The 24,693-nt window shown below is 39.3% G+C and overlaps 2 protein-coding genes across 5 annotated transcripts in view; one reads left to right on the forward strand and one right to left on the reverse strand.

Annotated features, from left to right (window-relative positions):
- Positions 1–20,361, reverse strand: part of LOC117573097 (uncharacterized) — a 64,667-nt gene extending 44,306 nt beyond the window's left edge. For 2 of the 4 annotated variants that reach the window (XR_007955651.1, XR_007955654.1), the window contains exon 1: positions 20,156–20,361. Coding sequence is in view for 1 of the 4 variants with exons in the window: in XM_052008378.1 (XP_051864338.1) it covers positions 13,914–14,393 (480 nt within the window). In the remaining 3 variants the exon portion in view is untranslated. Of the gene's footprint in view, positions 1–13,676; positions 15,647–16,405; positions 16,494–20,155 lie in introns of those variants that run through there. The other 2 variants (XM_052008378.1, XR_007955653.1) reach the window with 2 other exon arrangements.
- Positions 1–24,693, forward strand: part of LOC117573094 (myosin-VIIa) — a 157,010-nt gene that overhangs the window by 66,092 nt on the left and 66,225 nt on the right. Inside the window, 2 exon segments of the mRNA XM_052008373.1 lie at positions 8,351–8,959; positions 12,502–12,725. Of these exon segments, the coding sequence (XP_051864333.1) occupies positions 8,351–8,959; positions 12,502–12,725 (833 nt within the window).

Below are 24,693 nucleotides of genomic sequence, written 5' to 3' on the forward strand. Positions count from 1 at the left end.
GGGATAAACGCCATGACACGAGCTAACGGCCAACGAAGAGGAGGCAAATTTTCGTCCTTGACCAAGATCACGTCATTGACTTGGAGATGACGTTCAGAAGTGCGCCACTTGCATCTTTGCTGGAGCTGAGTGACACGCTGCCAACCATCCAACCGATTGTAGTCCAGCGTAGTTAAGTCGGGCTCAAGAATCACGGTTGGAGGACCACCAAACAGTAGATGAGCGGGAGTCAGCACAAATCGTCAGGATTCTCTGAAATTGATATCAATGGACGACTATTAATTATGGCCCTTATTTGGCAAATCAATGTGCGAAGCTTTTCGAAATTGAGAATGGAGCGACCAACAGAGCGATACAGATGTTGCTTTGCGCTCTCGATGCTCTCGTGGTTGAAGGCCTTTTGCATTTCCTCCATCTAGCGCTGAATATCTTTTTCCTTCTCTGTTTTGCTTTCGAGCTCTGTGCACATCATTTCGTTCTGTGCCTCCAGCAGCGTTTTCACGCTGCAGCTCTGCGTTCTGCTTGGACAGCGTCGAGATCTTGGCCTGTTTCAGCTCCAGCACACAGCGCAAACTCTCCACTTCGTTGGTCAGACGGCACAGCTCGCCGCTGTCAACGTTGAGACTGTTGCTGTGGCTGCCATTGCTGTTGCTGTGGTTGCTGGGACTGCGACGAAGTGCGCAACGCTCTGACCTCATCCTGGGACAACGCCAGACGATCGCGCTCCTTCAGCTCGGTGCTGGTGCGCAGCGATTGCAGCTCCTTGCCTCCGCTCCAGCATTTCCTGATTGCGAATTCGTGTCTGCAGCTGCAACACTTGCTGCTCGGCGGCATTCAGCTGATCCTGCTTGTGACGCAGCGGATGAGCCATTTCGTGGTGATACGCTTGCAGCGCCTGTCTATTCTCATCTTTAGCCTGCAGCTGAGATTCGAGCTCAAGGAAACGCTCCTTGGCCAGCAGCTGCACTTTGTCGTGTGCTTCTTGCAGCTTGCTGCGTTGCAGATGCTCCAACTCCTGCTGTTGCAGATCTTCGCTATTGTGCTGCGTCTGCTGCAGCACGGCATTTGTCTCAGCCAGCGTTGTCTGTGACTTCTTCTCCTGACAGCTCAACTTGTCCATCTGCTTGGACATGCACTTCACAACAATGGCGAGTCCCATCAGTTAATATTGCTGCTCCTCATTACTATCATCAGAAACCTTTTTCACTGCCATCAATGCTGTGCGCATTGTACCGTCTCCACCACCAGCAACTACCCAACCAAGACAGGTTTTCTGAAGAATCGGCAATCCATCTCCAAGGCCGATTTGTTCGACACATAACAAGCCGTAGAATACGCTTGCATCAATCAGCAGGTCTACGCGCTGCGGACGATTGATGGCTGGATCACCTAACTGAGTGTTGGATGGAATCGTCAAACCGTCAATATCAATGGAAAATTCGGATGGCTGTTGCTGATTGTTGACGCCACAACAGCTTGAAGAGTGACAGAGTAGTCGGAGATGCAAGAACGCATACATACGTTTACTGTGCATCCTTCAACAGAAACGTCTATATCCCCGAGGCCAGAAACCATAGCTTCTGATCGTGTCCGCTTTAACTCTAGCTGTTGGGCTAAATGGGACGTCATCATACAAATTTGCGAACCAGAATCAAGAAAGGCACGACAAGGAACGAACGGCCCAGCACGACTCTTAAGCAAAACAACAACAGTACCCAAGAGCACAGCATCAGAACGAAGAGATTGGGCAGCAAGAGAGGTAGAAGCTTGAGGCTGCAGAGGGACAAACGAATCAGCTGACGAGGCTCATTGCGATGTCTCGAAATGCAACAACGAATGATTCCGTCCACCACAGTTACGACAAGCGCCAGATGTGCAGGATCGATTTTGGTGTCCTTTTTTTAAACAATTAAGTTAGAGAGCGAGATTCTTCACTGCTTTCTGTCTTAAGAAGGAAGACAAATTTTCAAAGACGGGGCAGGAATATATGCCGTGACCAGGCGCGTCACAAAACATACAAACATTTGCCCTGCTAGTTTGATCCACAAACGCCTTCCTGCTAAAATTAGACCTTCCTACCTGTGAGCCTGATGTGTGAATAACCATAGCGTATTGCAGACTTTCCAGCTTACGACATCTTTCGTCCAGAAATCTGAAAAACTCAGTAGCATTCGGCACTTTATAGGCGGCAGGGTTGTCCAATGCCCTGCTATCCTCCCACGCCGCCTAAGTTTCCACATCCAGCCTTTGCAGCAGCACGTAAATGAGAATGCTGTTTGCAATTTCCTCTGGACTGCCCAGAGTCTGTAATGCCCCCATGTGAACATTAATTTTATCACTAAACTCACGAAGTTTTGTGGCCACGGATGCTCCTGCCTCCACCTTCTTGGTACCAAAAAGATCCTTGATGTGTGACTGGAACACAAGTCGGTTGTTGTTAAACCGATTATCCAATATATCCAGAGCCATACGATAATTGAGCCTCAATATCTCCAACGACCTAACTGCAATCAACGCTGGACCAGTTAAACACGATAGTAGATGCTGGAACTTTTCAACATCATCTAAGTCATTATCGAGTATTCCGTGTTATCTCCACTAAACGTGGAAATTTAAGCTTTGGAAGACGACGAGCACCGAGCCCATTAGACGAAGGATCGATGGTCTAATGACGCGATTTCACTTCAACGAAACGCTCTTCGAAATTTTCCCGCGTTTTACTCCCGATTTTATTATAATCGATCTCCTCTAGCGCATTCTGACTCAAATGAAGCTTGAGCACGTTCTAATAGCTCCAAACGTACTGCTAATTCAGATGAATTAAATGCAGCTAGCTTAGCTGCAGAAAGCGAGGCATCGAGTCTTATGAGTATGAGTAGCGGGGACCATGCGCAAGCGACGGAGAGCGGGGAATGTGCGCAAGCGACATAGCAGCGACGAACATGCGCAAACAACGGAGAATGGAAGAATAGAAATGCACCGCTCGCTTAAATATTTATATATGCAACTGTACATACATATATATGTATGTCTTCAAACTCTAGATTACTTTCAACTTAAATGCTTCACCAATTGTTTATTAGGCACTTCACTAATTATTTATACAAAATCAATTGCATTCACAATACTAAGTGAGAGTATATGTATCTCGCCGGGGCCTCCAAATGTTGAGCTACTAAGCTTTTTTAGTAACCTTTATTCGCAAGAATATTGTTTATAAATAAAACACGCGAATTCAAATTTAATGTTTATTGCTATGGTACATCTGTACATAGATGTAACCACTTATGTTTTTGCTGTGACTTGAAAACTTTCAAGCTTCGCAACCGAAACGATATTTTTTTATTATTTTTATTTTGGACGTTGACGTACTAACCGCAGTACCATCAAGTGGCCCAGCGATACCAAGCACGGGCTTGTTGACGCGCGGACAAAACAAAATAAATTTGTGAACACCATGCATTAATCGAAAACTGCGAATAAATATTAAAAGACGCTGGACAGCTAATTAAGTTAACTTAAAAATATGTTAGGATATATGTATAAGAAGATGAAAAACAATTAAATACTCGATAAATATGCTAATAGGTTTTGAGCAGAGGAATAGATTTACTAGAGCAAACTACGTTATTGAGATTATTATAATCACTGACTGTCATTAAATGTCAGCCAAAGCTTGACGTCATCAGCGTGCATAAGTACACGGGAATGCTCAATAACAGAAGGAAGATCATTTATAAACAAAGAGGATCCAGATGGCTATCCTGGGGCACACCAGAAGTAGCTTGGACACATTTATATACAAAGCCATTATAATAAACATTCTGAATTCTGTTGGAAAGGTATGAGGAGATCCACTCAATTAGGTTATGAGGAAACCCTAAAAGATTAAGTTTATACAATAATAGGTGATGACTTATTAAGTCAAAAGCCTTACTAAAATCGGTGTAAATGACATCTGTTTGCATTTTATTCTCGAATCCTTTAATTACAATAGAAGAGAACTCCAATAAGTTAGTAGTAGTGGACCTAGATTTCACATACCCATGTTGGTAAGGTGATATTATAGATATACACAGATGCTGCAGTTGAGAAGTTATGATTTTTTCAAATGCTTTCGGAATCGGAGACAATTTACATATACCGCGATAATTTGGAACTTTAGATTTTTATTTCTTTTTTTTTAGGATAGGTATAATGTATGACTTTTTCCAGATTTTTGGAAAAGAGCATGAGTTTACGGACAATTCAAACAATTTAAAAAGCGGCTTACAGATACTACTAGCACAATACCTTAGCACACAACTAGGCATTCCATCCGGACCTGCCGAAAAAACAGGTTTTATAGCCAATAGTTCTGTTAAAATATAGCTTTCAGTAATAAAAGGACCAAAAATACAATTAGACGAATTTAACTGATAAGGATAAGAAAAGGAATTTTTAAAACTTGGGACAGAATATGTCGTTTGGAAAAAGTCGGCAATAAATCGGCAGTACCAGGACCATTAGATACTGTCATATTCTCCAAAAACATAAATGATGGCGATAACACGGATCACGCTGAAATCTTATTCTGCACCTACTCAAATAATTATTATAACACTCATTGTTATGAGTGCGAAAAGTAGCTTGAGCAACAGAATAGCGGAGAAAATCAAGAGAAGAGCCAGTTTCCTTGAATTTTTTGTAAAGTCTCGACTTACGATTTTTGAATTTTGATAATTTCTTAGTAAACCATAACGGTTTATCAGACAAATGTGGAATTCTTGATGGAACACAAGCATCAAATAGCGAGTTCAAAGTAGCATACAAAAATTCAACCGCTATATCCAAGTTCGTAGACACGGAAAGTTGCGACCAGTCAGTTTGAGATATAAGCAGGGCAAGTTTCTTAAAATCGGTTTTCCGAAAACAACGAGAACGCTCACTGCAACGTACACTAGACTCTGACGCCATATATGGGAGCTCATACGTGATTTCTAAAGTGGGATGGTAAGGGTCTTCGGGCGAAGATATAGGAGATGTTCTCGATAGAGAACAGGAATCTTGGTCTAAAACAAAAATAAGGTCTAGAGACCTGTTTAAACAGTTTGGAATACCATTAATCTGAGACAATGATACTCCGAAAAGACTATGAATAAAAACATGGATTATAGAGGGGCAAAGTCCATTAAAATTCTTGACCGAATGCCATGAAATACCAGCAATAGTCACCAAGGACTATAAAGTGATCACGATCAGAAAGCATGTTAGAAATGTTATTAATTATAGGAAAATGAGCTAAATACAAAGCATCATCTGAAGCAGGGAGGATATACGGGCAAGAAATAAAAATGTTAAAACTTGCTCAATATCAGAAGTGTGATCAATCAATTCTGAAGAAAATTGAGCATCTACTGCAATTAAAACCCCACCACAACGACGTACCTTGCGGTCACGTCTGTATAAGGAAAATCTACTAGAAACAATTTCCGTATCAAGAATTTTATTTTTTAACCATGTTTCAGTAAAGGCAATGGCATTGAAAGGGAAAGACATACTATTTAAGCATAGGTCAGTAAGTTTACTGCAAATGCCTCTTACATTCTGATAGCCAAGAAGTAAAGAGGATGTTAGTTTTTTGAAGGGAGTAACAATTCAAGTGTGTAAGCAATTATCCGATCGTACTGCAAGCGATCGCTAACAGTGTCAGAGAGAATGCAGTGCTGCCGGCAGAAGCAGCGCTGCTGGCAGACGTTGTTCCTACACCTTGATTAACCAAAGATAACCTTTGCAGTTTTATAAGACCAAGTTTGGAAAGCTTCGCACCCCATAATACTAGGAGAACAGTCGCCCACCAAAATGAAGCAATGGACTATGAACTCAACTATGTAAACCCTTAACTCACTAGGGAAACAGTTCATAGCAATAGAATACGATAATATCAATTACAATTACTAGGGATCTCGACAACACTTAAAGAAAAATCATTTTAAAATAACATTATAATACACAGTGGCCTACAGTAACCAGAAAACTGAAAAAAACGCATTTTAGAATAAGATATCATACAATAAAATAAACGCCAAATTTTATCCGAACTTTTGTAAGATCACTCATTGTCTATCAAATTGACATCGAAAAAACTAATTGACTTACATACAAATGATGTGCAGTATTCACATAGTTGAACCTACAATGTGTAGACAAGGCTGGTATAAACTTGTCCGTTTTAGTTACAGAAACTCGTAATTTAAGGAAACAATTGCGTGTTGACACTCGCAACCAAAGACCAACGAGCAGTTCTTTCTAAAGAAAAGATGTTTACAGCGAGAATAGCAAACGCACAGATCACCCACAGATCTACTGCCAGCTAAAGTGCGCCACAAACAAATTATTAAAAGTCCCACTTAATTCTATATTGAAAAAGCTACCAGGAAAATACTAAAACATTGTTTGATTTATAAAATCATAATGATAAACTTATGCTATATCTTGAGGCGGTCATCCTATCTGCCAACTATTCAACGCGATAAAGAAATGGATAATTTTTAGGGAGATGAAGGGCGGAGGTTAGATACTGCACTGATCACTGTTCGTACAGCATGGACAGCCGACAAACAGTAACCAGTTAACATTGGTCTGCAGTCTTTCCATGAAAGCTGCCGTATTTGGTTAAGTTAGTGTTTACGGAAGCGCACATCATCCTTGCAATTTTGCACTAGTTGGTATTGCGCCAGCTTGCCTGACAATGAACCCTAGAGCTCTCTGCCTAGAGATCTCAGGAATACCGGCACATTGCATATGTTGCTGACATCGGTCCTACCACCTCTTTGGCAAGGATGTATGCGATTTCGTTATGGTAGCTTGGAATCCAGTAGATGCGCACGACCGCAGATGCGCTCAGCGACTCTACTGCTCTTCTGCTTTTCAGAAAAACTTTGGACTTGACCACATCTGAGTACATTGATCTTATTGCATCCTGATTGTCAACAAAGATGTCAATCGAGTTGTAATTGCGTTGTATACCCCGAGCTACTTCTGCAGTTTTGCCAATGGCGAAGACTTCCGCTAGGAAGATACTGGAATGGTCATAGAGTTTGTGAGAGTGTTTGTAAACTGGATTGGGGCAGTACCACGTAGACCGTGTTAATGTGGTCAGTACAGGTGAAGGGGATAGTATTATCCAAGTCTGCACTAGTCTCCCTACTTATAGCGCTGCAGCCCAGATTGCCTCACCGTTAAGAGGATAAGGTCCCTTTTATCCGCATTAATGCTGAGCCCGGCTGCTTCGGCTCATGCCTTAACTTCCCGTAAAGTAAGTTCTATTTCGGAACTGAGGGTGGTTGGGCATTTCCAAGTTATCAAAATACTTATGTCATCGGCATAGGCAATAAACTTGGGAGCCCGTATAGTAAATTTTTGTAGCAGGCTACTCACAGCCAGTTTCCAAAGGATAGGCGAGAGAACCCCACCCTGCACTTCTCTCTGTCCACACTCCGTCGCGCGACTTGAGCAGACTGGGACTAGAAGCCTGCTTGAACAGCAGTTTCCTCAGTCTGGAGGTGTTTATAATGTCGTCCATGGACAGTCCATTTTTTGTTGTTGGTGGAGCCAGGTGCTTGCTTGACTCTTACTTACTAGAGCTTCCCAGCCGACCGTTGGCGCTTGCTTGCCGTGAACTTCACCTTTTTGTTGGCAAGACCGGTGGAACCGGACTGCGCTTCAGTGGGAGGGGGCTAAGACGGTGATCACGCATCCATGCGTTGGCCTTCTCCTTCAGGCCCACCGTGCCCCGCTGCGCAACCTAGGATGTACTGGCAATAGTCAGCACCCTCGGGGAAGTTTCAGTAGAGGATTTTTGTCAGCCTAGAGAATGGTTAGCTATTTCTAAATTTATGGTTGTAGCCTTAAGATATGCAGATCCAAAATCGTTGTAAAAGGAGTGCTTGATGCGATTTCCTATTAGAATTTCTGTGTATCCATGAGCTGTCGCATTCATGTGATTCGTTTCATAGAATAAGTAGTTACGAATTTTTATTGTGTGGTATTTCGGGCTCAATCTTGGATTGTGCCAAATATGTTCCTGGAAAGCGTATCGTAGATATTCTATGAATCGGTGCTTTCTTATTGGTTTATAATATTCTTGACGTAAATCTTTTCTTAAAATTTTTGTTTAAATGCGTTAATTTTGTTTCAGAAATAGCTCACGATGACGAGTGTTGTTCTGAAACCTGAATAAAGTTTTTACTACTATACCGTATATACATATGTATTATATTCCCGTATATTTTTGTAATTGTTAGTGGTTTGCTCTTCAGACGGTTGCACAAATAGATTCTGATCTTAGTTTTATTTTCATATTTTTCAGATTGAAGTTTGCCTTCAAATGGACTCGGCTTCAAGTGTTAATTATCAGAAAACCAGCGTCTCTAATGAAACAATAGAACTTTCTTGTGAATCAACAATTCCACCGGTGGATAAATGTATAATTAGTCCTCAAAAGCAAACAAATACTGAGCCTATTTACGAAGCGTTGTCAAATACGGAAGATCTGCAAACAATACAAGAAAATATAAGTGATTTTATAAAATCGAATAATACTATTAAAAATAGTTTAGGTGCAAAAAAGAAAGCTATTGGACAAGCTGGGTCATCCATACACAATGATCGAGAGCAAAGGCGAAAGTTCAGAGTTGAAAAAAAACTCTTGGAGATGCATCAACTGGATACAAAAAAAGATGTACTAAATACTGATTCAAATTATAACATTTTAGAATTTGCCGAAAACTTTTTCAATGATCACGAACGATTGATTGACGGCACATTAATTTCCACGCTGACACGAAAAGGCAAGAAAGCCTTGGATATAATACCAAAACATGAAATGATAATATTTACTAGATCTGAAAAAATTCCAACTTCTCATATTCATATGTACGATCCAGAAAATATAGTGATTTCATGTAACATATTCAAAGTGAGTAAAATTAGTGTACTTATATTGTTAGCCAGATTGGCTTCGTTTAAGGGTGTCATCGTTTGTCTTTTCCATGGCTAGGCAAAATGAGACGTCTCCAATCCCTATAGTGTCACCAGCCAAGATAATATAGCCAAGTGTGCATGTCTGTATTAGAGGTGGAAAACTATCGATAGCGCCATCGATAGTGATTGATAGTTGCCATAAACTATCGACGATAGCAAGGATAATATATTGTCGATAGTTGTCGATATTGCAGTAAAAGAAAATAATTTAATTAGTTTTTGAAGTAATCCATATTTATTTAAAATATGAGAATATAAAATTGGTTTTCCAATCTTTATCTGAAAATAATGAATAATAATTATTTGAATGATTTTTTATTTTGTAGGTGTACCTTGACTGCTATTTATATATTTATTTCAACCAATAATTTTGTACGACTATTTGCAATAATTTGTCCTGCTTTGCTGAAGACCCTCTCCGACTCTACGGAGGTTGCTGGTATACAAATGTATTTGAAAAATATCGATCACTATCGACGATAGCGATTAACCACTATCGAAAGTGCGCGCCGCTATCGAGAGCGTGTCGATAGTAGCCAACCCTCGATAGTCCCGATAGTGCCATCGATAGTTCTCCACCTCTAGTCTGTATGAGCACCTAAATTTATAGTATAAGAGATATTGAATCGAATCGAATAACAAAAGTAATTTTTAAGCTAGAGTAATGATATAACAAGACTGTTCATGATTCCTTAAAATTATCTTGCAATCGGCTAAAAATTGTATAAGTTGTTTATGGCAAAAAACTGTTGCTGCAGTTGGGCCTTAGTGGCCTTGGTTCACAATCTGGTGTATTTTGCACTCTTTGATATATTTTAAATGCAACAGTATATCGATATAGCAAATATAGCCTTCGGTATATATTAGTATAGTATTTTAGTACCCGCTACCCATAGGGTTGAAGGGTATTATAACTTTGTGCCGGCAGGAAAACTATGTAACAGGCAGAAAAAGGCATCCCCGACCCTATAACGTATATGTATTATTGATCAGCGTCAACAGTTCGTATGTTTGTCTGCACGCAGAACAAGTTTGTTCAAAACAACACACACCCCTCAGAATATGTTGTTGCTTAAGCAATTTGACTAGATAAATCGGCCATAGTGATTTAAAAACAAGTTAGAAAGCTACAGTTGAGTGTGCTCGACTGTGAGATACCCGCTACCCATTTTGAATAAAAGCAAAAGCCGCCATCGCGGCGGCAGATGTGTATAACAGCTGAACTCAGCACCTTGTGTTAACTGCCAGGAACGACTGCATATTAGCTGACAGGGAAAGAGCGGACTGTATGATTGTTGACTGTGGGCGTCGGGTTGACTCGATGCAAGAGGGTCGTTAGAAGAAAATGAGGGTACAAACTATTCGGATAATTCTCCCGGGAATACAACTTGCAGGACTCCCAAATGAGTTGACCTGCCTAAAGACCTTCTTGCGTGAGTCTCTTGAAACTATCTGAGCGTTCGTGCCTCGCCTCTAGGGTGCGATACCGGAGGAAAGCGTTCATGTTATCCATCGTTGGAATGTCGGTCTTTTTAATGTATTGTTCCCAAAGAGAAAGGGTCAATTTGGAAAGCGTCGAAGAACTCAAGAAGACCAGGATGCAATCCCTATTCTCGATGTTGATCTTCGAGTGCTCTAAGGCTGTCAGACACTCTTGAATGGTACTCTGCAGCTCTTGGATAGCCGAACCTTGCACGGCCTGGAATGCATTTGCTATTTGCTCACTCAACTGAGCTGCACACTGTTCATAGACAACGTAGCAGTAGTCGTACTTGGCCTGGATTTCGTCAACGCCGACAACATGAAAAAATGATAACGATGATTTCATCTTGCTAGATGATTTATGCTTTCGCCTTTTTTCTCTTTTTCGCAAATAAATATTTGAAACATACATTAAAAAAAACAGTGTACCGGCAATCGACTATTTGTCTCAAAAAAGGGGGTGCCATCTTTTTAACCGATTTCATTCCGGTTTTAAACAATTTTTTTTATGCAATTTTAGCATTATACAAGAAATTTTATTTTGCTTTTTAATTCCACTAAAAGTATGCCGGCTAAGCCGATAACTCATGGTGACGGATTTATCGGTCGATTACCTCTTAATTTGAAGTGGGTCAGAAATTAGTTGTTTTAAAAATAATTGCACGCTTAATTGATCTTCTGGCTGTCTTAAGAGAATGACTATAATGCAATGAGTCAACTATTTTATTTTTCTTTTTGCAAATAAGATCTGATCTAATGTAGAAAAAGGCATTTACTTTTCATTTCGGCAAGACAAACTTGCTCGTTTTGTAAATCGAAAGAATCTTGTGAATCATTTTTCATTTTGAAAACAATAAATATGACCTGGAACCCCGCTGTAAGTCTGATTTAGTGAGCTGGGTTATAAATATTTTTACTTGTAGTTGTTATTCACTTGCATGTAACATACAAAGATATTACAAATATGTCAAGTTCTTAAGATATCTGAGATTAAATTATATTTGTATATTAGAGTTCTGCACGAATGCACTCAAAATTTTCAGTTATTTGAGTACAAGCCTGAGTCGCAATTCGGCGTGCCAAAACGGTTTCAACAAAGTAAATTGCGCATTAGTGAGCGTTGTTTTCGTTGTATGCGAAATGAGTGAAATTTAAACCAAAGCGTAAAGAAATTTTGACATTCTCGTCGTTCATGGCTTGCAGAGCAGCAAATGATTTTAATTGCCTTGAATGGTGTCACATAAACAAAAATATTTTTCCTTTATTAAATAAAACTAGCTTTTTTGTATTCCTGTAAGCAGATCGGCATCTTAAAGAGCTTTTTCAGATGCTAGAAATTTAATTTCAGAAAAACGATGTATTATTGCTGACAATTCAGATACAATAAACAAAATTATGTTTCTGCATTCAGTCATTGAAAAATAAAATAAATAAATTACATACATATACATATATAATAATTAATTCATGGCTTATATTTTTCTAATTCTTGTATTGAAAAGCAAAAAAAAAACAAAAACACAAACACGCAATAAATTTGACGTCGCCAATGCGGCGCACAACCGAGTACTCGGTCGCGAAACTCATTGGTGCATTGCTTCGCCGTTCGGATACGGTAAATTTTCTACTCATGCCAAATCCGTGCTACTCAATGTCTCACTCAGTCAGTCAGAACTTTGAGTGAGAGTACCAAATGCTGCTTTGACTGTATTCATGCAGACCTATATTATATATATACATACATTATATACTTTATAGGTCGGAGATGATTTCTTCTGTCTTATACATATATTTTTACTTTTTCCAAATTTATAGTAACGACAGAAACATTATCTTATTATTATATGTAAATAGTTTTACATTTAGATTGTGAAATCCACTTTGTTGGCGTTTAACTGAAGCTTTGGACTGAACAAATCTTAAATATTCATTTTCCACATTAAACTTAAATGTGTGTTCACTTCTCAACGGAATTGTTTCGTTTTGTTATTTTAGGAACTGTGCAAATATATGCGAGGAGACCAAAATGCGGAACGTGAACTTCATAGTATTCAATATATTATAGGTTTGGGTATTGAACGAGAGGAACTTCGAGATGAAATTTTTGTTCAGTGCATAAGGCAAATGACAAAAAATCCTACTGCAGAATGGGCAGATCGGTTATGGCTCTTGATGTGTCTTATAATTGTCGCCTTTCAACCCAGCAAACTATTATTCAGGTAAATAACAAACTCAAAAATATATTTATCATCACAGAATGTTAAATACAAAAAAAAAATGTTTTGAAAGAACATGACGACGGGCCGACAATCTGTTGGCCTAATTCAGCAAACTAAATGCTGTAACATTAAATAACTTGAGTTTCCTTTTTTTTCAGTACACACAAAATTAGTTCATTATTTAACTTCTATCAAACTGTTTTAACAATTTTTACATAAATAATTTGCTGTAATATTAAATTACTTAAGTTTACTTTTCTAACAGTACACACAAAATTAGTTCATTATTTAACTTCTGTAGAATTGTTTTAACATTTTTTCTCATAAATAAATCGTTCGCGATTATCTTGCACATTGAGTAAATTTGACAGCCATCAAAAAATCAAATATCTTCATCATATTCATATAATTGTAGAAATAAATTATGAATAATTCGTGTAAGGTTTCTATAATTTTAGACCAAATGGTAATTTTCAATCGTGGATCTTCAATATGAATAAATTAATATATATCCTTATTATCCGCTTTAATGCATATTGTCCTCTTTATTTTGCCAATATATATGTTTTTAACTTTTAATCAAATAACTTTATCACCATGAAGCTCTAAAAGACCTATTGGCATTCCCGCAAACGCCATATATGTGAAATGTCTCTAGGAAGATTGTCAGCCATACTGGCTATATACTAGACGTGACCACATGTCATTGAAAATACAAGGGTCCTTCCGTCAATTGGGGACAATGTATCAAGTAATGGCAGAGATGTATTTTTAGGATAGATTAAATACCCAAGGATAAATTGGAGGTCGACCTAATGCCACTGTTTGAGGACTATGCGCAATTTAGAACCTTCGCCATTAGTGATGGCACGATTAAACATATGGTTCATATTAATCGATTAATTTGTTTCAATTATCGATTTAATTGTATGGGAAAATGAGTTTTGATTATTTGAATTATTAATCGATTATATTACAAAATAATCGCGACACTACAATTTTACTCGCAAAATTAAAGGTTAAATACATTTTTATAATGCTTAACCAGCTTAAGTCGGCTATATTGGGACAGTTCGATCGGAGATTTCGATTTGTAGAACAGTCGTTTTTATTAGCTGTATCAACTTTGCTGGATCCTCGCTTCAAAAAAATATGTCCATTTTCTTGATCCTTTGGCCTTGACTCCAATTATGAAATACATACTTGGTGGACGAAAAAAGGCTCGTCCGTGTCGCTGTCTTTAGTGGGAAGGGGTTGATAGGGCTCGACATTCATCGGCGGTGCGGTTTGTGCATATACCCCACGTCCTCTTCGTGGATCGCAACGTTGCCGCTGGGCGGCATGTCCAGGTCGAGGCGACCAGGCACTGGGTGGACGCCGAGTGGGGGTTTCCTCTTCCTCGCTACTCTCTCCCTCTCCTACATCCTCTTCCTCTTCGTAACCCTCTTCATTGGGCTCCTCTTCATCTTCTTTTTCATGCTCACTGACGGGATTATAAAAGTCAGGTTCACCGGATTTGTGGAGCGGGGCCGGGGAGAAGCACGGGGAGAGCTGGGGTTCTGTGCTCTCTGTCGAAATCCGGCAAAGGTCGGCTGGTCGGGGTACGTTGGGTTCGTCGCCGACGTAGTCGCGCGGCGGGGAGGAACCGCATAGGTCGACCGTATACATGTTCTGAATTAGTCAAAAAAAGAGTAATTAGATTAACTGGTGCGAAGGCTGGGGGTTGTGGTCGGAGGGATTGGATCAGGGTTTGATCGCGGCTCTCGACGTGTCGCTTTCATAGGTTTCGGCCTCGGACTCGGTCCTCTGCTCCTGGAACTCTCTGAGGTCTTCGATGTTACCCACTCTTTGGTTGGTCGTTGTGTGCTGCAGACGGATGATGTTTGCTGCGATGAACTTCTTGACCACATATGGACCGTCGAATTTCGGGGCTAGCTTTGCTGCGAACCCGTCAGCAGCATTGGAGAGATGGTGTTGCCGCAAAAGCACCTTCCCGCCCAGAGTGGGTCGCCATTGCCTCCGGCATAGGTTGTAGTTTCTACTCTGGTCGTGGCTCGCCTGGTCCAGGTTTCCTCGCACGATCGAAAATATTTCCTTCTTCTGTTTTGCCGGTGGCCTCTGGTGTCACCTCGTCGTATAGTCTTCCGGGAAGTCGAGGCTCCCTACCCTGTACTAGGTAAGCTGGACTATAGCCCGTGGACTCAGAGACGCTGGAATTTACGGCTAAGGTGATCTCTGGAAGCAACTCGTCCCAATGGTTCTGCTGTCCTTCAATTAGTTGCGGGATCGTCGTCTTAACCGTTTGGTTTGCTCATTCCGTTGGATTCTCATGCGGGGAATACGGGGCAGTGTGTTGCAGGTCCACTCCAGCGGTATTTAGGAACGTCCTGAAGGACTGGCTAGTAAACTGTGTCGCATTATCGCACACGAAACATCGCGGAACCCCGAAGTGAGCGAGGATACGCTCACCATTTGGAGAACGGGTCGAAGAACACGAGCAGCATGGTGTTGCCTTGCTTAGAACGAGGAAGCGGACCGACGAAATCGGCTCCCATGACAGCGCATGGTTTTTCCGCGGGTCGAGTGTGCATGGGTCCGGCGGGTTTTTGTTGCGATGTCTTAAACTTCTGGCAGCTTGGGCTTTGTCGGAAATGCTTCTTAACATTCCGATGCAACCTTGCCACTAATACCGCTGACTGATCCGAAGAATTGTTTTGCGTACTCCTAAGTGACCGGCAGTTGGTTGGTCATGACACTCGTGCAAAACACGGAGTCGCATGGTCCGAGGTACACAAAACTTCCAAGTGACATCATCGAAATCATCGGACCGATGCACGATGTGTGGGAACAGTTGGCCGTCCCTGATTTACGTAGTCCGGATAGCTTTGCTTTTTTTCGCACCCATTTCGGCAAAGTGAACACTAGCGTAGAGATGAATAATTTCAAATTATTAAAAAGAAAGCGAGAGGCGATATTTTCTCGAGAACAGGAAATATATTTCGAATCCAAAAAGTGTTACAACCAAATTGCAATAAAATTGGAGTGGAATATGGTCACTATAGAAAGAGGCAAAGAATATGAGTTCATCTGCATCTTTTAAAAGTTGCACTTATTGAATAGGCGAATGTTTCGGTGGTGTGGACATGATATGGACATGTACTTCTTGTTTTTAAAATTGTGAATTTTCGGTTATTTTTGGAGTTTCAAATTCTCTAGTACAGTGTTTAGTTCAGCCATCAAAAAAACTATGGGATATTGTAAAGCGCAACGCGCTTTTAATTTGTTATCTTTGTTAGCTGCAATATTATAAAGTTTTGAACAATACAGAACATATTTGAAGTGTTTCATTTTGTAGTGTTTCATTTGCTACTAATAGCTACAACGTACAGCTTTATTACTTATTAACCGTTTTATTTTCATTTGAATTTCCATATTTATTGAAATTTTGCATTATGTATATTAAAAGCTTAATTTTCATTGAAATTTGCATTACGTTCCAAATATCAAAAATTTCATTTTTATTTAAAAATCCATTACTTCTAGTAACACTTTTTATTTGCATTTTAATAGTCTTCAATCCGTCTAACACTTTCAATTCTAGTCTGTGGTGAACGAAAACCTTATCCTGCCTTCAAGGCACTGATTGTCCGTGGTCGAGCTTGGTGGGTGGCGTATTCTTGCTCGGGTGTAGCTCGTCAGATTGGTCGGGGTCCTTCCTTACTTGATCACATGCGGTCACACGCAAATTATGAATGCAATACACAAAAGCTTCAATAGAAAACAAAATAAAGAAAAGAGATTTCGCGCCCACATTCGCTTCAGTGGGGGTTCCTTTTTACGAATTTACCTAGCAGAGGAATCTAGATCTCTCGTTGATCCGTTAATTTAGAGAGTATGTGGTAGACTGTCAAAATTCTGAGTCTATGCTGCGATGAGCAGTCAACCTTGTTGTGACAATCAAGGTTGTGCACACAATAGATTGGTATGATACATGCATTCTCTAGGGGTCACACAGCGCTCTACGGTTCCGACAGGGGTTAATTGGACCACTAATGACTTTTAGAGGCTACTATTCGCCAGTGCCGAGCTCGGCGAACCGAATTTCTGGGGATTCTATGCCTACATTGGTTACAAACTAATTAATTATTTACACTTCACACTTATACTCTCACTATTTGGTGACAAAAGAAGAGTGTAATATGTATTAATTTTCAGACAGATTATAATTGCCGCGAACCTATAGGTCTGATTTGTCGTAATTGTTATTCTGTAATGAGCCTAGCTTTTGCTTAACCGTTCCGACAAGCGCATTAAGAAGGCAGTCATAAGCAATTGCAGATAGTGAGATGACTTCGTTAGGGTGCGTCAATAGCACAATACAAAAGTTGGGAAATTTAGAACTTCTCTATTCTATATGTTGCACACTACAAGTCATTAGCTTTCTATTTTACCTTTGATAGTTTCGAAATTATCTTTTATAATCTGTCTCATAATCTATAGTATCAACAATCTTGAATCCCATTCATTATCTTTTTATACCCGCTCCCCATAGAATAGAAGGGTATTATATCTTTTTGCCGGCAGGAAATGTATGTAACAGGTAGAGGAGGCATTTCTGAAAACAATTGAAGATAGAGTCTCCTACATACTAGAGTTTTGGTTCATACAAAAATACCTATAGTCTTTATAAATAAGGTTGTTTTTTGACACTCAAGAAGAATATGAGGAGAAAATAAAGATGAAATATATACCGTTATGTTTAAATCTGGACATATAAAACGAATATTCTTTATTTTTTGGCAGGAAATATATGTAACAGACATAAGGAGGCTTCTCCGACCCTATAAAGTATAAATATTCCTGAACACATAGATCTCAGAGACTATTAGAGGTAGAGCTGTGCCTTCTTTTTATACCCGCTACCCATAGGGTAGAAGGAAGGTAGGCCTGCAGGAAATGTATGTATCAGGTAGAAGAAGGTATCTCCGACCCCATAAAGGATATATATTCTTAATCAGCGTAAAGACGATCTAGTCATGTCCGTCTCATAAACTAGAGAGAAAGCAGAGATAGAGCAATAATTTTTTTCGACAGCATTTGTTATGTTTGCACGCAGATCAAGTTTGTTTCAATTTTTTAACACGCCCACTTCCGCCCCCGCAAATCAATAATAACAAGAGTAATATTAAAGCTAGACGTGCGAATTTTGATTTATACAATAATAACAATGGTATTTGTGATTCCTGAAAATTTGGTTGCGATCAGATAAAAATTGTTTAAGTTATTAAAGAAATAGTTTAGTATGGGCAAAAACGCCTTCTATGTATGTGTTATTGTATAATATGTATGCGAATACATACGTATATACATGTTCGCCTCTACATATATTTGTATCTGTATGCATAGAGGCACTGCGATAGCTCTATTGGTAGAGTGCAAGCCCAATATCTTGTGGTACTCGGGGTACTCTGGTTCGAGCCCGCTCGGGGTACAAACTTTTTTTTTTTAACCACCCGGTCGGTGGTGCTCGAGTTCAAATATTTTGAATCTGGTACTATATCGATATAACAATAATGGCATTGGGTATATTTTTAGTATTTTTGGTATATTTTGAAAAAATACCGCAATATTTTGCTTTTATTCAAAATGGGTCGCGGGTAATTTTAAAGTGATTTGTGTATATACAATAATAACTATAGTCTTTGTGATTCCTGAAAGCTTTTTTGCGATCAGATGAAAGTTATTAAAGGAATACTTTTGTATGGTCTAAGACTTACTAGGGGTCTTAATTGCTTTGGCTGAAAATCTGGTATATAATATTTGAGCACTCTATGGTATATTTTGAATGTACTACTATATCAAATATACTATTAGGTATATTTGTAGTACTTTGCTGCGGCATATTATTTTGGTATATTTTAAGAAAAATGCCGCACTGCTTTATTTTGATTAAAAGTGGGTGTACCCTCTGCAACTCGACTGAAGCTTTCTTACATGTTTCTATTCAGCAGTGCTAAATTCATTAATTTGCATTTGCAAAAGCAAAGTTTATATGCGACTGCCCAAGAGTGCGAATTATTCGATTGTTTCGCTGATGGTATTTAGATATTTATTTGACCTATAAAAGAGAAAGAATCACCACACCATTAATCTATAATTAATCCAAATAAAGGAGAAAATAAGAAAAAAAGATTAAAATACTTATTTTAAGAAGTTTTAGCGCAAGCTGGTTAGGCGAATACCCAAGTATTATGAATTTAATTTGAAAGCCTTAAGAAAATAAATAGGAAATATTTTCAATTCGATTTTCACATTCGACTATTTAATTACGATCTATCTCAAATTAAAAGAGATATATTATATTTGTACGTTGTGGTAGCAATGGCAGCACCAACACAAGTGGCCCAGCGATACCAAGCGTGGGCTTGTTGACGCGCGCATAAAGCAAAATAAATTTTGAATAGCATGCATTAATTGAAAACCGCGAACACTTAATAAGACTAACGAAATAAAACTATTAATTCTATACTTATACAAACAAGTAAGAAAGTTACAGTCGAGTGTGCTCGACTGTGAGATACCCGCTACCCATTTTTAATAAAGGCAAAATATTGCGGTATCATTTTGAAAATATACCGAAAATACTTAAAAAATACTAAAAATATACCAAATGGTATGTTTGGTATATCAATATAGTACCGCATTCAAAAATATACCATAGACGGCTCAATATACCAGATTGTCAGCCAAAGTAACTAAGACCCTTATAAGTAGGCGTTTTTGCCCATACAAAAGTATTTCTTTAATAACTTCGACAATTTTTATCTGATCGCAACCAAATTTTCAGGAATCATAACTACTATAGTTGTTATTATATGTACCAAAATTTGCAAACTCTAGCTTTAAAATTACGCTTGTTATTCGATTTTTTTGATTTGCGGGGGCGGAAGTGGGCGTGGCAAAAATTTGAAACAAACTTGATCTGCGTGCAAACATAACAAATGCTGTCGAAAAAAAATTATAGCTCTATCTCTCGTAGTCTCTGAGATCTAGGTGTTCATACGGACAGACGGACGGACACACAGACACACAGACACACAGACACACAGACGGACAGACGGACATGGCTAGATCGTCTCGGCTGTTGACGCTGATCAAGAATATATATACTTTATAGGGTCGGAGATGCCTCCTTTTACCTGTTACATACATTTCCTGTCGGCACAAAGTTATAATACCCTTCTACCCTATGGGTAGCGGGTATAAAAATACAAATATTTGTATATATGTACATATACATATGTTTGGTTAAGCAGTATCCGCCAAAACAATTATGTAAAGACAACATTAGTGTAAAGAAATTGTAAGTCCTTTTTTAATTGGTCACTGCAGATTGCTTTAGTTTGAATATTGTAATTTCGATGACTTACCTATAGTATTTCGTTCGCATCAATCGCACCGTTACACTCCTGCCCAAAATTAAACGACACTTCAATTTTTTGTTTCGCAAAAAAATCGAATAACAAGCGTAATTTTAAAGCTAGAGCTGCGAATTTTATATACAATAACAACAATGGCATTTGTGATTCCTGAAAATTTGGTTCTGCTCAGATAAAAATTGTCGAAGTTATTAAATAAATACTTTTGTATGGGCAAAAACGCCTACTTACTAGGGGTCTTAGTTGCTTTGGCCGACAACCTGGTATATTGTGCCGTCTATGGTATAATTTGAATGCGGTACTATATCGATGTACCCCATATGCCATTTGGTATAGTTTTTTACACAGTGATCGCTGGTCCTCTGGGGTACTCTGGTGCTGATTGCTTGGCTTATGCTGACATTGGACGCAGCAATGGTTATGTTGGGGTGCGACCTTGAGGCTATCGAACCGACGATGTCGATATGTCGATTTTGGGTTGTGAAGGCTAGTCGGTACACCTTATCGGTATAGGTTGGCTTTAATAAGTCAATAGGCACAAAGCTATCGGTAATTGTAAAAGGTGAGACACCTCGGCAAAAGCTTTCGTCAGTGCGTGTTCGTTTTTTGACGTTTAAGGCTGTGTGCGGACGCGAACTATTTTTGTGCGTATTGCCAACGTAACGATGTAGTACTAATGCGTATGCTATTGTTTTTCTAAAGATACTTCTGTCAACATTCTTTTTCCAAAATCCCTAATTAGACACATTACATTTGGTACTTTTTTCGTTCCTGACTCATTTTCATTCATTACGCACGGCGTGTCACTTACGAATGTTGGTCATTGATTCAACTAGATCGTCTTAGACTTTGCATTGAGTTTAATTGACTCTTTATTTATTATTATTATTTAATAGAGCCAGTATTGATTTGAGAAATGCGTAATATATTGAATTCTATTCAAATAAGTTTGAATGGTATATTTGGATTCGGGTTTTTGTTTTATAGTTTTATTGTACTACATTCAGTGGTTGAGTCCTCCCTTTTATACGAGGGTGGGCAGATAAAAAGTGGGCCCAACAAAGAAAAAAATTTTTTAAAAGAGAAATCCAACGACGATATTAAAAAGGAGTTAGACAAAGTTTATAAGGATTCAGCTCCATCGTTTTCAACAATAAAATATTGGACTGCTGATTTTAAGCGCGGGCGGACAAACATTTTTGACGATGATCGCCCGGGTCGTCCTAGAGATTTTTTATGATTATTAATTCCGCTTTATTCGCGAACACAAAGACTGGACCTAATTGTTGTTGTAAGACGACGAAAACGAAAACGGAGAGAATGATGACGCGCTGATAAGTTCTCAATTTCAACTGTCTTTATAAATCTATGCTAAGTTACATTAAGCCTAACTTAACTAGAGCGGCGAAGCGAGGCGAATTCGCTCAAAGAGCAACAAACGACAGCTTTATTGCGCTCTCGCTTCGCCCTAATTCTAACAACATCATGATACTTCATTTGATACTTCTTTGAAACTTCATGCTCTTAATTATTCTAAATCAAATGCGCCAACAGTGACAACACCAGAAATTGTGAATAAAGCCCATGGAATGATAATTGGATGATCGCCAAATCAAGCTGCGAGAGATTGCAAATGCTCTAAACATTTCTCGGGAACGCGTTGGAAACATTTTACAGGAATTTTTACACATGAGTAAGCTTTCGTCAAGATGGGTGCCGTGATTGCTCACAATGGAAAATAAACGCAACCGCTTGCACATTGCGAAGGAGAGTTGGCATTACTTAACGCAAACAAAAACGAATTTTTTCGTCGTTTTGTGACTGTTGACGAAACCGGGATTCATCACCATACACCAGAGAGTAGACACAGTCAAAGCAATGAATTTCAACTGGAGAACCGGCACCGAAAAAGGCAAAGATCGGTTTGTCGGCCAACAAGGTGATGGCAACGGTTTTCTGGGATGTCCGAGGCGTAATTCACGTGGATTATCTGGAAAAAGGCAGAACAATTACGGGAGAATACTATTCCAATCTCTTGGGACGATTTGATTCGGAGCTGAAGACAAAAAAGGCCGCACATGGCGAAGAAAAAAGTTTTGTTTCACCAGGACAATGCTCCCGCTCACAAGAGCGTTGTCGCCATGTCGAAATTGTGTGAATTGCACTACAAAATTCTACCCCATCCACCCTATTCTCCAGATTTAGCACCTTGTGACTATTATTTATTTCCAAACTTAAAAAATGGCTTGGGGGTAAGATATTTCAGTCAAATGAACAGGTAATCTGTGAAACAGACGCCTATTTTGAGGACCTGGACAAATCCTATTTTATGGAAGGTATTGGGAAACTGGAGGATCGCTGGTCCAAGTGCATACGTCTAAAAGGAGATTATGTTGAGACATAAAAAAGCAAAATTACAAAAAAAAACGTATTTTCTTTGTAAGGCCGACTTTTTATCAGCCTACCCTCGTACTGCAGGGTCACGTAGGAGTCGCTCAATTGGAGTTGGTTCTACGGCAGTTCACAGGGATTTTACTTTTTTATAGGTTTAAGTTTTGTCATCGTTTGTTTATGTTTGGTCGAATATGCTCGACTGTGAGATACCCGCTACCCATTTTGATTAAAAACAAAATAATATACCGAGAAATACTAAACAATATGGCAAATGGTATATTTAGTATATTGATATGGTATTGTATTCAAGATATACTATGGAGTGCAAAAGCAACTAAGAACCCTTGTAAGTTGACGTTTTTGCCCATACAATAGTTTGCCCATACAATAGTGTCAAAGAAATACTCTTGTATGGGCCTATATTGGTATGTGTATGCATGTGTAGTTAACACAACAACAATTGCTCATGTCTTAGATGGTTAGAGTAATTTTTTTTTTTTTGTATTTAATTTCTTAATTAAGAATTGAACCGGTACAGCAAAAGAAAAGAGTACTTCAACAACACAGGGAAAAAACTTATTTGAGTTCATGTGAAATTCAGGTTTGGTTGAACGTTATGTCGCTTTTAGCGCCTCAGATTCCAGTGTAAGGTGGATCCTTTCACGTACCAAGGTCAGTTTGTTATTTGCCGTAAGACCCGATTCTGCAGTACTTGGATGCACTTGTAGTTCGATTTGACAGCAATCCACCAAACCTGCATTCCATATAGCCAAATTGGAACTATGCAATGTGCATATACATTTTTGTTTTTTTGTTAAGCAGCCCGCGAAATTTCTGTAACCTGTGGCCACAGTTCTTGACAGATTTTAAGTGTGAGGCAAAAGTGAATCTCTTGCCCAGGCCGATACCAAGATATTTCGCATGGGTGGGTTGTTCCAAGGTCACGGCTTCGAAGTGAATAGTGGAGTGGAGTGGTTAAAACTAATCTTTTCAGAGTAATGCATTCTGCATCATGCAGCCAAGGTATCCAGGTATCCTTTGCTGCTTCTGCTTGGCTGGGAGAGTTGTATAAGACAGCAATGTCGTTCGCATAAGTTTCACAAAATGCCATCGTGGCAGACTCTGGCAAAGGCTTGTTGCATATCTATGAAAACTGCGTTGCCTTTAAAATGCTGTCTAGATGCAGGCAAATTTATGCATTTTGTAATGAGCCGAGGAGAAGTAGTAACATTAACGCTGTTTGTGCATACGGTGATGACAAGCGCAAGGTGATCTGAATTAAGGTCCCAAATCTGCTTTAGATTTATCAGCAAATCAGCTATTCCATTTCAAAGTCAATGCAGGTGGGCGTGTGGTTGTCAACATATGGGTACCTTGTGGTCGATCCTGTAGCAAGAACTTTGGCTCCGCAGGCAGCGACAGCTTCTGATAGATCGCGTTCGGTGAGTTTTATATGTCACCCACATTCACTGTCTAGCATTCCAGTCTCCGCCAATTAGATATTGTTGACCGCTAGCACAAAGCATGTTAACTAAGTCTCTTTCTTAAAGTCTATTTCTCGGGGACAATATAAACCACTAATCTCCACATCTACTAGTTCTGTAGAAATTTTAATTATTGATATTTGAGTAGTACGTGACTCAATAGTTCTTAGAGGAAAGTGGCGAAGAGCACTTCTTACTAAAACAGCTGCGCCGCCTCCGCTGCGATTCAACAATTACGATGGCTTGTAGGCGGGATAGAAGGCATATCCAAAGATTTTTACTGTTTGTCCTCGGTTGAGCCTAATTTAAGACAACAAACTGATGTCAACGTTATTGCTGTGCGCAAGGAGTTCAACCTCTTTGGCTTTTCCAGCTATGCCATTGACATTCCAAATAAGAATCTTTAGTGGATTCATTGTGATTCTGGAACGTTAAACTTGATTTGGGAGCCAAATTTACTTCCAGAATATTGACAAATCGTGTTGGCCATGTCAAGCACTATTTTCTCCAGTCCTTACAGGCGATCGCTGTCTTGCTTACGTTGCTGTTCTTGGTCCTGTTTCTGTTGCTGTAGCCACAGAAAGAATTGCTGCTGTTTCTGTTGTTGTAGTGGTTGCTGCCAATTTTGAAATTGTAGCTGCTGCTGTCTGT

Source organism: Drosophila albomicans, unplaced genomic scaffold (assembly GCF_009650485.2).
Source record: "Drosophila albomicans strain 15112-1751.03 unplaced genomic scaffold, ASM965048v2 utg000051l_pilon, whole genome shotgun sequence".
Taxonomy (NCBI): domain Eukaryota; kingdom Metazoa; phylum Arthropoda; class Insecta; order Diptera; family Drosophilidae; genus Drosophila; species Drosophila albomicans.